Source organism: Melospiza georgiana, chromosome 31 (genome assembly GCF_028018845.1).
Source record: "Melospiza georgiana isolate bMelGeo1 chromosome 31, bMelGeo1.pri, whole genome shotgun sequence".
NCBI classification, from domain to species: domain Eukaryota; kingdom Metazoa; phylum Chordata; class Aves; order Passeriformes; family Passerellidae; genus Melospiza; species Melospiza georgiana.
In genome coordinates this window covers 691,443-705,731 of record NC_080460.1, presented here as the reverse complement: position 1 = coordinate 705,731, position 14,289 = coordinate 691,443, and the positions used below count along the sequence as shown (strand labels likewise).

At 53.5% G+C, this 14,289-nt stretch overlaps 1 protein-coding gene across 1 annotated transcript; it reads right to left on the bottom strand.

Moving 5' to 3' along the window:
- Positions 1-21: 21 nt before the first annotated feature.
- On the bottom strand, positions 22-13,896 carry LOC131094759 (tumor necrosis factor receptor superfamily member 10B-like). The gene is made up of 10 exons (XM_058042308.1): positions 13,846-13,896; positions 7,674-7,803; positions 7,268-7,396; positions 6,840-6,954; positions 5,674-5,759; positions 5,467-5,574; positions 4,860-4,900; positions 3,917-4,021; positions 2,786-2,858; positions 22-2,700 (listed from the first exon to the last, which is right to left on the bottom strand). The coding sequence occupies exons 1-10, from the start codon at positions 13,894-13,896 to the stop codon at positions 2,423-2,425; spliced, it is 1,116 nt and encodes a 371-aa protein (XP_057898291.1). The 3' UTR covers positions 22-2,422.
- Between the last annotated feature and the right edge of the window lie 393 nt (positions 13,897-14,289).

The following is a 14,289-nucleotide window of genomic DNA, read 5'->3' as shown; positions in this document are numbered from 1 at the left end:
GCCTGGGTCAGGACTCGAGCCCTGGCACTGAACCTGCATGTGCCCAGGTCTGCATGCTCAGGGGGCACAGGGCAATGCCCACAGGGCACGAACCCTGCGGGCAGCTCAACAGCAGCTCCTGCTTCCCGCCCCAGCCCCACGCTCCTGAACATGGAATTTTAGTGCAGGGGCTGGGGAGCAGCTGCAGGGGCCTTTGGGGGGCTGAGCAGAGCCCTTCTGTCACTAAGCACTGCATGGATTTGCAACACAGCTACTGCAACACACAGAGCCCTGGCTGGTGGAGCTGGAGCCCCCCAAGCTGGCACGGGGACCGTGGCACCCCCTGCTCTGGGACAGGGATGGTGGCACGCCCTGCTGTGGCATGGGGACAGTGGCACCCCCTGCTCTGGGACAGGGACACTGGCACCCCCTGCTCTGGCACGGGGACAGTGGCACTCCCTGCTCTGGCATGGGGACACTGGCACCCCCTGCTCTGGCACGGGGACAGTGGCACCCCCTGCTCTGGGACGGGGACAGTGGCACCCCCTGCTCTGGCACGGAGACAGTGGCACCCCCTGCTCTGGCACGGGGACAGTGGCACCCCCTGCTCTGGGACAGGGACGGTGGCACCCCCTGCTCTGGCACGGGGACACTGGCACCCCCTGCTCTGGCACAAGGCTCTGATCTGGGTAATTAAAGGCCAGCATGGCTGCTGAGGGCTTTCCCTGGCACAAAGGACCCTTGGGGACCATCCCTGGTGGGGTGGCTGAGCATTAATTCCCTGGGCTGAGTGCCCAGTGCCACGTGGAGCAGCTGGTGCCCACTGGGACCCTGAAGCTTGGTGGCCATTGGGACCCCTCACCAGAGTTCTGGGGGGAAAAACAAATCAAACCAGACGAGAAAAATCAGGATTTTTTTTTTTTTAAATTAATCCCTTCATAAACAAATGTACAGAACTGGAGAAGCAGACTGGCTGGGCCAGAGCTCTGTAAAAAACACACAACCATGCATAACAAAAACAATATTTTTATAAAAAGTTTCAAGTTAATATATGTAATATTTACACTTGCTAAATAAATAAGTACAAAAGTTCTGCTTGTCTTGTTGGAGGGTGGGGGAATGGGAGCAGCAGGGAGGGTGCTCAGCACCCTCCCATCACATTGGGGATGGACTGGGGTGGCAGCTCAAGTAATCCAGTGGTTTTCCCAGCTGTTTTCCCAGCTGGGTTGTCCCTGAGCTCTGTGTGAGGTGCAGTGCTTGAGGATTTGCCCCCGGGTCGGGATGGGCAGGAGGTACCAGGGCACACTCACACTCAGTGCATTCACCCCTCCACGCTGGGGCACACACAGGGGCAGCAGAGCCACCCACAGCCATGGGGTAACCTGAGGGATCCTCCCCTTCTCCTCAGCTCTGGGGCCTCCACAGGGATGTGGAAGTCCTGGAGCAAATCCAGAGGAGGGCTGGAGCCCCTCTGGAGCCAGACTGGGAGAGCTGGGATTGTCCAGCCTGGAGAGGAGAAGGCTCTGGGACACCTTCAAGCCCCTTCCAGTACCTAAAAGGGCTCCAGGAGAGTTGGACAAGGGCCTGGAGTGCCAGGAACGGGGATGGCTTAGAATGAAATGAGATAATAAATTATATTAAATTTAACCAAAAAAAATCCTTCAAAATGACACTAACACTGACAGAAAGGCTGCCCCGATAATCTGCCCCATCCTGGCAAAGACTCAAGGTCAGGCTGGATGGGGCTTGGAGCAGCCTCATGGAAAGAAAGACATCCCTGGTCCTGGCAGGGGGCTGGGCTGGGTGACCCCTGCATTGTCCCTTTCCCCAGGCCACCCCAGTGTCCACTGTGCAAATCAATCATTCCCCCCGTCCCCTCCAAGCACAGTTTTAAACTGGCTCCTAAGAACAAGCAGAACCATGTAAACAAAAACAAAAACAAAAAAAACCCAAAACCTAAAAATTTAGCTGACAAAAAGCACCCCAAGATCCCAGCTGAGCTTGCAGAACACCAAGCATGCAGAATGAAGCTTACTTAGAGATGTTCTAGAAGCAGAAGCCATTCATGATGCCAGGAATCCTTTGAAGATCAAGGATGATCCAGTTCAAAAGCACAGGGATGCCAAAAACCCTTCTCTGCATAGATCCCAAAGAAATCTGGGTAGTACCAATGCTTCCAAGAGAGATGATCCAAAGCAGATTGAAGTTAGTTGAACTCTTGGTGTTGACTCAGTGAAATCAAGAAACCAGCTCGGATTCCACGAGGAAGAACCAACATCGTAACTCCAGCAGAGGGGAGCCTGGGGCTTGTGCTTCTCATGAGGATCAGCTCCTCCTGGCTCAGCTGAACTCATGATGGCTTCAAGAGCAGAAGAGCACAGGCCAGCTATAAACAGCTACAATTGGACTCTTCTGGGTATTTCACAGCTGCAGAGCTGCTCCTTCAGCTCGTTTCGTACTGAAAGCCCTGCTCCTGGACCAGGGTCTTACAGAGGTTCTCTGCCACCCCACCGAGCTTGAGGCGCTCCAGGGTGTCCAGCAGGGTGTTCACAGAGGCCTTGGAGCCCACCCTGTTGTGCCACCTGCACATCATGTTGTAAAAGTCATCCGGGGTCCGGCCCGTGGGGATGTCAATCTCCAGCAGGTTCAGCCTGAGGCCGAATCTCCTCCAGTAGTCCACGGGCACTTTTTCCGCAAAGGTGTCAAAGGTGTCCCTCAGCGCTGGAGGGGAAAGGGACAGCTCAGAGCACGGGCAGCAGGGACAGCAGTCCCAGCCCCAGCACATCCCCCGGGCCCCAGCACTCACCTTTAACGGGTTCAGTCCCTGGTGGAGGAACCAGAGTCCTCCAGGGCCTCTCACTCTTAGTTGGCAGCATCTCCTGCAATGACAATGTCACTCCTGGAATGACAGTGTCACTGCTGCAATGACAGTGTCACTGCTGCAATGACAGTGTCCTACAGCACCCACCAAGCCCCTGCAGCAATGTGTGATTAATGGGGATTGGAGACCCTTTCCCTCTGTCCCAGGGCTGTTGGGGCAGGAGATCAGCACCCAGCCCCAGGACATCCCTGTCTGATCACCCCCAGCCCCAGGACATCCATGTCTGATCACACCCAGCCCCAGGACATCCATGTCTGATCACACTCAGCCCCAGGACATCCCTGTCTGATCACCACCCATGTCCAGGACATCCATGTCTGATCACCCCCAGGACATCCCTGTCTGATCACCCCCAGCCCCAGGACATCCATGTCTGATCACACTCAGGACATCCATGTCTGATCACACCCAGCCCCAGGACATCCCTGTCTGATCACACCCAGGACATCCATCTCTGATCATCCACCCCCAGGACATCCCTGTCTGATCACCCCCAGGACATCCCTGTCTGATCACACCCAGGACATCCATCTCTGATCATCCACCCCCAGGACATCCCTGTCTGATCACCCCCAGGACATCCCTGTCTGATCACATCCACCCCCAGGACATGCCTGTCTGATCACCCCCAGGACATCCCTGTCTGATCACACCCAGGACATCCCTGTCTGATCACACCCACCCCCAGGACATCCATGTCTGATCACACCCAGCCCCAGGACATCCCTGTCTGATCACACCCAGGACATCCATCTCTGATCATCCACCCCCAGGACATCCCTGTCTGATCACCCCCAGGACATCCCTGTCTGATCACACCCACCCCCAGGACATCCATGTTTCCCCTCTGCAATGGCCCCCGAGATGGGGACACCAGAGCTGTGTTTGCTCAGCGTTAAACCTTCCGAGGACTCTCTCGACTCCCACAAGCAGATTTTGCCATGCTGACCCCACAAAGAGACCCTTCACCATCTCCCTGAGCAGCCCAGCCCTGGAAGCACCCCAGGATGATCAGATCCTGGCCTGGCACACCGGGCAGGGGTGCCACTCACGTACCTGTCTCTCTGCTGCCCTTTGCTCCCTCTCTGTCTGCTCGTTGGGGATGTTGTCCTCTCTCCCACTGTTCTCTCTCTTGCTCTTGCACCACGGCAGCTTCTGAAACTGGAGTTCAGTGGCAAGGGAGAAACACAAACTGTGGTGGTTTGGGAAGGCAGGAGCCTGCCATGGATCCTAGGGCATGGATCCTGAGCTTGGAGGAGCTCTGGGCCAGCACAGCCCAGCCCTACCCTGGGATCAACACTGTGGATCCTGGATGTGCCAGCACTGCCACCAGGACAGTGTTAATGGCACTGAGGAGGGGGCTGGAATTGCCCAGAGCACCTCCAGAGACCTCCTCTGCTTGGCCCAGCTCTACCAGAACCCTGCAGGGATGAAACTCATCCTCTGCTCCTCCAGCCTTCCAGAAACTGCTGGGTGAGACTCATCCCCTGCTCCTCCAGCCCTCCAGAAACTTGGGGGTGAGACTCATCCTCCTGCTCCTCTGGCCTTCCCAGGAACTGCTGGGTGAGACTCATCCTCCTGCTCCTCCAGCCTTCCAGAAACTTCTGGATGAGACTCATCTCCCTGCTCCTCCAGCCTTGCCAGGAGCTGCTGAATGAGCCTCATTCCCCTGCTCCTCCAGCCTTCCCAGCTAGATGAAACTCATCTCCCTGCTCCTCTGGCCTTCCCAGCTGCATAACTCTCATTCCCCTGCCTCTCCAGCCTTCCCAGGAAGTGCTGGATGAAACTCATCCCCAGCTCCTCCAGCCTTCCAGAAACTTCTGGATGAAACTCATCCCCCTGCTCCTCCAGCCCTCCCAGAAACTTCTGGATGAAACTCATCTCCCTGCCCCTCTGGCCTTCCCAGGAGCTGCTGGCCAAGTGGAGAGCAAGAGGGAATGGGGGACATTACCCCAGCCCACAACCAGAGCCATTCCCCTCTGCCATCCCAGGAACTCACCACAATTTCAAAGGGCCTCGTGCACGAGGGGCTCCGATCCCCTGGAAAATGGAAAGAGAGCTGTGATCCCTCTTTGCCTAGGCAGGACCCTCTTCCTACCCTCCCACACCAGGTGGGTGCCCCTGGGGTCTCTGTTCCCACCCTGCCCACACCAGGTGGGTGTTCCTGGGATCTCTCTTCCCACATCAGGTGGGTGCTCCCAGGGTTTCTCTTCCCACACCAAGATCTCTCTTCCCACACCAGGTGGGTGTTCCTGGGGTGTTCCTGGGGTGTCTGTTCCCGCTCTTCCCACACCAGGTGGGTGTTCCTGGGGTCTCTCTTCCCACACCAGGTGGGTGTTCCTGGGGTCTCTCCTCCCACACCACGTGGATGTTCCCAAGGTCTCCCCACCCAGCCCACCCCAGGTGGGTGTTACCAGGATCTCTCTGTCCACCCTGCCCACACCAGGTGGGTGTTCCCAAGATCTCTCTTCCCACACCAGGTGGGTGTTCCTGGGGTCTCTCTTCCCACACCAGGTGGGTGTTCCTGGGGTCTCTCTGTCCACCCAGCCCACACCAGGGCAGAGCCCCTGGCCAAGGTGGGTGCTCCAGGGGTCCCCTGCACTCACCTGGGGAGCTGCAGTGGTGTTTGCAGCAGCAGTAGACAGCAATCCCAATCATCACGATCCCAATCCCAGTCCCAGTCACAATCCCTGCAATGCTGCCACCCGTGAGGTCTGAAGCAGACAAAGCAGGGTGTGAGCAGCTGCTCCTGCTTTACCCTCAGCAGCAGCTCCCACCCCATCCCTCAGGCCTCCCCCAGCAGCCCCACTCACAGGAGGGGGAGGTGGCCGTGTCAGGACCACACTGCAGGTCACTTGTGGGTGTGCAGGGCTTCAGCACCACTTGACCGTCGGGACACCTGGGAGAGGGGACACAGGGAGGGCTCAGCAGCTGTGGCTCAGCAGCACAAACCCCACAGGAGCCACCTGTAGGAGTGCTGGGATGGATGGAGACGAGAGATCTCTGCAGCCAGGGCGTGGAATTTGGGGTTTATTGCAAAGGGGCCCAGCTAGGAGCTGCCAGGCACAGCTCAGAGCAGGCCCCAAACAGGGAGAGAGGGGTAAAGAGAGAGAAGGCAAGAGCGTGGTAGAGATGAGAGAGTGAGGAAGAGTAAAGAGGGTAAAGAGAGAGTAAAAGAGGATGAGGTTCCTGTTACAATACAATAAATCTTCTTCTGGTCATGGAATTTGGGGTTTATTGCAAAGGGCCTGGGTGCAGGGGCCTTGTTTGGAGCTGCCAGGCACAGCTCAGAGCAGGCCCCAAAGAGGGAGAGAGAGGTAGAGAGAAGGCAAGAGCATGGTAAAGAGAGAAAGAGAGAGTAAAAGAGAGGATCAGAGGGCAAGGTTCCTGTCACAATACAATGAATCTTCTAGGATTAGAATATGGGGTTTATTGCAAAGGGCCTGGGTGCAGGGCCCTGCTGGGAGCTGCAGCCACAGCTCAGAGCAGGCCTGAGAGAAGAGATGGGGAGAGAGGATGAGAGGGTAAGAGAGTAAAAGGGGCAAGAGGGCAAAGTTCCCGTTCCAATACAATAAATCTTCTTCTGTGTTGAATATTCTGATTCTCACTAACCAATCTAGTACAATATAAAAATCCTACAGCATTTCCATACAGCCTATAAGAATCATTACATTCCCCTACTGTGTTACATTTTAAACCCTACAAACTCCTCTTTGGGCCCTTCTGCCAAGCTGTAGGGTCTGCTCTGAGCCTTGGAGCTGTCTGCAAGCAGAGGGTGTTGTTCCATCAAAAGGGGATCACCTTCAGTTCAGACACACCATTGTTTTCCAGTTGCTCAGTAACTGAGGGATCTGAAAGCTTGCTTTCATTTCAATCTCACTTATAGTTTCTATATTCTCACAATCTTTTGCCAAACAATCCTATTTATAAGGCTTTCCTGTTTCATCTGCCCCAATAACCACCACAGCCCCTGACCCACCTGGGCTGGCACTTCTGGCACATCTCACAGGGGTGCTCCGGGGGGCAGAAGGTGCCGTTCCTGCAGGCACACACCGTGTTCCTCTGGGGCTGGCAAGGCCTCAGCTCCACCTGATCTGTGGGACAGAAGGGACACAGCTCCACCTTGGCTCCACCCTCAGGCAGGACCAGGTCCCTCCCTGCTGTTAGTGCCAGCTTTTCCTGCCCCACAAGGGAAAAGCAGTGCCTGCATCAAACTCCACCAGCAGCTGCCAGTGCTGCTGGCAGCCTCATCCTCCTGCTCTCCGTGGAGCCTCAGCCCAAGCTTTGCATGAGGGATGTGGCCTTTAACACATGTGGCAGCTCCAGCCACCCTCTGGGGACACTGCAGGTGACACTGGGCTCTGGGAGAGCTCAGCTGGACCCAGCCCTGCTCCCCCCAGCTCGTACCTTCCCTGCACTTGGAGCACTCCTGGCACGACGGGAAGGTGTTGGGATATTCCATGTATTCCCCGAGTCCACAGGGCTCACACGTGCTGGAGCCTCCCTGCTCCTCACACTCCTTGATAAGGTGGGTGCCTGAAGGGAAAGGGAAACTCTGAACACACAGGGAGCTCCAGGAGAGGCTGAGGGAGCTGGGCAGGGGCTCAGCCTGGAGCAAAGGAGGCTCAGGGGGCCCTTGTGGCTCTGCCCAGCTCCTGCCAGGAGGGCACAGGGACAGGAGCAGAGGGAACGGCCTCAGGCTGGGCCAGGGCAGCTCAGGGTGGGCACAGAGCTGGAGCTCTGCTGCCCCTCAGGACAGGAACAGGAGCACAGAGAGGCTGCAGAGGTGGGGTCAGTGCTGAGACCATCTCACCTGCAGGGCACTTCTTGCAATAGACACCATTGCTTTTCCTGTAGTAATCATCTTCCCAGCGTAGATCCAAGGAATCCAAGCTGTCTCTCTTCCTCAGGGCAACAGCACTGGCTTCCCAAGGGGCTGCCTGCTAAAAAAATACAGAAAACCTCGGGTTAAAAACCACCCCAATCCATTGGGCAAGGGGAGAAGGGGCAGGATGGGAGTTGCTGTGCCCAGTGAAGCAGGAGAGGAGCTTTGGGATGGCTCAGAGCCACCTCAGCCAAAGGCACCCTCCACAAAACAGGGCCAGGTTTTCCTTGGCAAAGCCAAGAAGAGATGTGGAGGTTTGCAGGGGAATTCTGCCTGCCTGGGTATCAGCAGGGCAAAGAGTCGCTAACGACCCTTTTGCTTCCTAATTTCTGAGAACGACCCTCTTCCTCCCTCAATTTCTAAGAACGACCCTTTTGCTTCCCCAGTTGCTGAGAACGACCCTCTTCCTCCCTCAATTTCTGAGAAGGACCCTTTTGCTTCCCAATTTCTGAGGATTCTTTTCCTTCCCAGTTTCTGAGAGGGACTCTTTTCCTCCCCCAGCTTCTGAGAAGGACCCTTTTCTTCCCCCAATTTCTGAGGACCTCTTTCCTTCCCAATTTCTGAGGACCCTTTTCCTCCTCCAATTTCTGAGAGGGACCCTTTTCCTTCCCAATTCCTGAGAAGGACCCTTTCCCTTCCCAATTTCTGAAGACCCTTTTCCTTCCCAATTACTGAGAACAACCTCTTTCCTTCTCAATTTCTGAAGACCCTTTTCCTTCTCCAGTTTCTGAGAACCCTTTTCCTTCCCGTTTCCTGACGACCCTTTTCCCCCCCACAGTTTCTGAGAATGACCCTTTTCCTCCTCCAGTTTCTGAGAAGGACCCTTTTCTTCCCCCAATTTCTGAGAAGGACCTCTTTCCTTCCCCGTTTCTGAAGACCCTTTTCCTTCCCAATTTCTGAGGATCCTTTTCCTTCCCGATTTCTGAATACCCTTTCCTTCCCAATTTCTGAGAACAACCTCTTTCCTTCCCAGTTTCTGAAGACCCTTTTCCTTCTCCAGTTTCTGAGAACCCTTTTTCTTTCCGTTTCCTGAGGACCCTTTTCCCCCCACAGTTTCTGAGAATGACCCTTTTCCTTCCCAGTTTCTGAGGACCCTTTTCCTTCCTGGTTTCTGAAAACAACCTCTTTCCTTCCCAATTTCTGAAGACCCTTTTTCTCCCCCAGTTTCTGAGGACCCTTTTCCTCCTCCAGTTTCTGAGAAGGACCCTTTTCCTTCCCAGTTTCTGAGAAGGACCCTTTTCCTTCCCAGTTTCTGAGGACCCTTTTCCTTCCCAGTTTCTGAGGAGGACCCTTTTCCTTCCCAGTTTCTGAGGGACCCTTTTCCTCCCCCAGTTTCCGAGGGCACCAACAGCCCCAGTGGAAGGGGATATTTGGGAACAGGAAGGGTTTGTGGCAGGAAACAGCCCCGTGTCAAGGCTGGAAGGCGGCTCCGGTGCCCAGCACAAACCCCTGGGCTGTCACTCTGTTTTCCCTGTTATTCTGCTGAGGATCAGGAAGAAAAGTCACATTTCCCTCAGCTCTCCACACCCTTTTTGTGCTGCCTCAGATCCTTCCACCCTGATGGGGACAATGCTCTGCAGGAATGGCCGTTTGTCCCCTTAGGCTTTGGGGGCTTTGGGGCACCTCAATGTCCCCAATGGGGACAACCCCATCGGCCTCTGAGCCAGCACAGAGCTGCTCCATGGATATCTGTGGATATAAAGCTGGATATCCATGGATATAAACCTGCCCCAAGCTCACCAGTGTGAAAAATGCATATTTTATGATTGGCTTTTCGCAAATATTAGAAAGAATTTTATATGTGTTGTGTTAGGAAGTAATGTTGTATTAATTCCCTTAAGTAGTGTGTTAAATATAGTTTTAGGTGATAAAAATTGTTAAAATAGAAACGATGCTATGTAGGATACTTTTTTTGAGGAAAGGACTTGCAGTGAGATAGCAGCCACAGGACACCTGAATCTTTCAGAGAAAAATAATTTATTGCTCCATTATCAGAAGAAACAAATTTCTTCCCACCTTGAAGGCTCTGTTAGGATTCAGAGGAAGAAGTTGACACTGCCCAGACAGAATCCTGTGTTTGAATGGAATTTATGCATCATGGATGAGGTGTATGAATATGCAACAGGCTGTTGCATTTAAGGGTTAATCCTCTGTTAACGTGGGTCCTTTTTCGGGCTTGTGCTGCCCAGTAAAAGGTACCCGGACATCCGTAAATCTTTGTGTTTGTTGTCTCATATTGCCCTAATTCAAATTGTCCAAATTATTATTACTCCAATTGCATTACTATTTTTATAACCATTTTATTACTATTAAACTTTAAAATTTTAAAAACAAGCGATTTGCATTTTTCACACCAGGGCGGCAGGAGGACAGACATGTCGCAAGCAACCTCACCGGGCTGAACTGAGACACTTCTCCCCTCCCCTCCCCAACACTGGAGGGTGAATTTAAAGCAAATATTTCTGCCATGAGTCAGAAGCTGCCTAGAACACCGAAACAATAGAGTGTTCCTGCCTCCTCCTCCTCCTGAGCTTCCCGCCACAGGAAAAGCAGAACTGGAAAAGTCACGGGGCTGCTTGATGGTGACACCACAAACCACCTTACCACCTTCCACCAGCCAGGCCCATGCCTTGGGAAGGCTGGACAGAAAAATAAAGCAGGGATTTATAAAAAGAATATCCTCAGTGGATGCACCTTGGGCAGCACAAGAGCCCAGCCAGGGCTGCACACAAGATGAAGCAAAATGGTCACAAAATGGACGACCAGTCACGAGGTCTCTCACTTTTATAAGTTTTGGTCCATTAGCATTGTGGAGTTAACTGTCCAATCTTTACATTACAAAGTCCTATCATTTCTGTTTTTCTCTCAGTTCACCATTGTTTATGCTTTTGGGCCTGAAACTTGTATGGGTTGTCCTTGGCTAGACAAGGAGTTGTTTTGTCTAGCTGCTCTGTGGAGAGAGCTCGCCACACTTAATATGAAGCTCAGAGCTGCACACCTAGGCAGCACAGAGTCTGAAAAATATGAAAGTTAAAACTTAAGGACAAACACCCAACACGACCAGGCCACAGAGCCCTGGCCAGGCCAGGAATGGGCCCAGCTCCTGACCCTGACTCAAAAGGAATCAAATCCATGTCCCTCCAACACCTTCTGGCTCTACTGTATCTGCCTCTGCTCCTCTTTTCTCCAGCTAGGAATGTTTGCAAGTTTGTAAAATTTTTTATCCACTTGAGGAGTTCCAGCCACAACAGCTTTACCCATTCTGGTCTTGGAAATCCTGGGAGTGAAAGGACAATTTATCCCTTCCATGGGGGAAAAAAATCCATATTTCTTCCCCACCTGAACTCTGCCACACTGTGAGGGTGATCACAGCCACACCACAGCGTTTTCTGCAGTTTGGGAGGGCCCCTCAGCCACAGGATTTCATTTCTTTACTGTGAAAAATGCGTGTTTTATGATCGGCTTTTCGCAAATATTATAATGGATATTAGATGTGCTGTGTTAGAAAGTAATGCTGTATTAATTCTCTTAAGTAGTGTGTTAAATATAGTTTTAGGTTATAAAAAATTTTAAAATAGAAACTATGCTATGGGGTAGTTTTTTAAAAGAAAAAATAATTCTTTTTAAAGAAAAGAAAGTCTTTTTAAAAGAAAGGACTTGCAGCAAAATAGCAGCCACAGGACACCTGAATCTTTCAGAGAAAAATAATTTATTGCCCTCTTATCAGAAGAAACAAAATTCTTCCCTCCTCGAAGACGCCAAAGACACCGTTAGGATTAAGAGGGAGAAGTTGATAATGACCAGACAGAATCCTGTGTTTGAATGGAATTTATGCATCGTATGAAGTGTGTGAATATTTAACAGGCTATTGTTTTTAAGGGTTAATCTTTTGTTAAGGGGTGTCCTTTTTCAGGCTTGTGTCGCCCAGAAAAACGTACCTCTGTAACTCTTTGGTTTTATTGTCTCATATTGTCCTAATTAAAATTGTCCAAATTATTATTACTCTAATTGTATTACTAATTTTACAACCATTTTATTACTATTAAACTTTTAAAATTTTAAAAACAACTGATCAGCATTTTTCAGCATTTTCACATTTACAGAGAACACAACACGTGCACGATAAGGTTATCAGCTCACAGCACCCTGCTGCCATCCCTGACCAAACTATCAGTTCAAATTATTATTACTCTAATTGTATAACTAATTTTATAACCATTTTATTACTATTAAACTTTTAAAAATTTAAAAACAAGTCATTGGCATTTTTCACATTTACAGAGAACACAACACGTGCATGATAAGGTTATCAGCCCGCAGCACCCCGCTGCCATCCCTGACCAAACTATCAGTTGGAGGAGTTTTCACCCACAGTAAACAACTCAAAAAAGCCTGGAGGCAGAAGAATTAGAGGCACAGGAATCCTTTATCAGCCTTTCCTCTTTGGGGGAATCTCCAGACTTGATAAGTCTGGAGAAAAAGCTCGGGAAACCATCAAACTTTGAACTTCCCCTGCTTCCATCCCCGATTTGTTTTTCTCCTGAGGTGATCCCAAAAGGAGTTGGACCCTGCCGCCCTGGCTGAACCCTGGAGATGAAAGAGGATGAAAAGGATGAAATACATCCGCAGCCTCTGAGGGCAGCAAGAGAACCGGGATAAAAGCAGGCACCTGAGTCACCTGCTCCAAGGACACAAGGTGGGATTTTCCCCTGGAATTCCCGCAAAGCAAGCAGAATTTGAGCTCCAGCGAGCTCAGAGATCCATCAAATGGATGGCCGGTGTCCAGCCATGAGGCAAGAGACAGGACATGATGCAATATCTCGCCACCAATATGCCATGTGAATCCCCACCGAGCAGCTCACCATCCCTCTCATCCAAAAAATGGGATTAAAAAATTTTTAAAACCCTGAGGCTCTTACCAGCGTGCCCTTAGGGAATGGGTTTAAGCCTTGACTTTACCAGGCCAGTCTAAATAAATTCTGTAGGGAATGAATTGGATGAGAGGCTCTCTCTGCAAACCAGTTTTGGGCAGCGCTGATGTAATTCCAGCCGGGGAGCAGCGCCCATGGGCTCCTGCACTGCCGTGGGTTACAGGCCAGCCCTGGGATACAAGTCAGGGCAGGATCCCTAACTCACGGCAGGATCCTCCTGACTTCAAGCGACAACAGAGTTCAGGTATTCCCCAACTCTACAACATCTAATCCACGGGGAAACATGATACGCCCAGGTGGAATTTTGTGTCCTAAACCCCCGCGCTGAGGGTTTGGGCATCGTCTGGGCGAGTTGCATTCCCGCTCCGAGAGCATTCCTCGTGTTAAAACATCCCAAAGGGTGTCACCAGATGCCAGCACGGAATGGCAAACACTGCTCGGGAGCGCAGGGAGTGGAAATCCCCTTCCCCGGCCTCGGCAATGCGCGTCGGGTCCAGTTTGCCGCCTTTTATCACCGTCGCAATCCCCCCGGGGCCATGTGCTCGGAGCCGGGAGGCTGAGATCGCTTTTCCCATCGAAAAAATTCCCCTTCCAGGTTCTGGCATCCGCCCTCCCCCGGCATCCTGCCGGTACCCCGAACCCCGCTGTGCCGTGCCCAGGTGAACCCCCTTGGTCCGCCGGCCCATCCGAACACCAGCGGTCCTCCCCTGCCCATCCGAACCCTCCTCATCCTCCCCTGCCCATCCGAACCCCTCTGGTCCTCCCCGGCCCATCCGAACCCTCCTCATCCTCCCCTGCCCATCCGAACCCCCCTGTTCTTCCCCTGCCCATCCGACCCCCCTGGCCCCATGGCCTCCACTCCCCCATCCCCCGGGCCAGCTGAGCCCCACCGCCCCCATTTTCCCCGTCCCCTCCAGGCCAGGTGAGCGGCCTAGCTCCTCCCCCACGCCCCCCGGAGCTGGTGAGCCCCTCCGTGCCTCAGTTTCCCCCGACTCACGCCAGCCCTTCCCCCGCAATCGCAGCAAAGGCGCGGCCCCTCCGCCGCCCTCCGCAGGTAACCCCACTCCGCTCCCCTCCATCCAGGGGCTCCCCCCGTACACACAGCCCCCTCCGCCGGGCTGAGCCCCACCAGGGCAGCCCCCCGAACACCCCCCATGCCCCCGTCCCACCCGGACCCCGTCCCGCTCCGAGCCCCTCGACAGCGCGGCAAGTCCGGGCATGTCGCGACAGCACCGCGCAGCCCCGACAGGGCTGCGGACCCCCCCGGCCGCGCTCCCCGAGGGTCCCCACGGGCCCCGTCCCCACTGACCGTGGGCAGCAGCAGCAGCAGCGCGGCCAGGCAGAGGCAGAGCCAGAGGCAGAGCCGGCCCCGTCGGTGCCAGCGCATGGCGAGCGGAGCGCGCTGGATCGCAGGGCGGGCACGGAGCGGGCACAGCCCGGGCAAGGTCCGGACTCGGCTCTGGGGACGACCGTCTCTTCCCAGGACGCCGAACCGAATGAATCAATCCTGCCCAGCGGGAGCTTTTATAGCTGGGCGTGACTTGACTGAGGTGCAAGAAGGGGCTGACCTGGGGCTGTCCCCCAGGCGTGTTCCTTCATTCTCTTCGAAAACC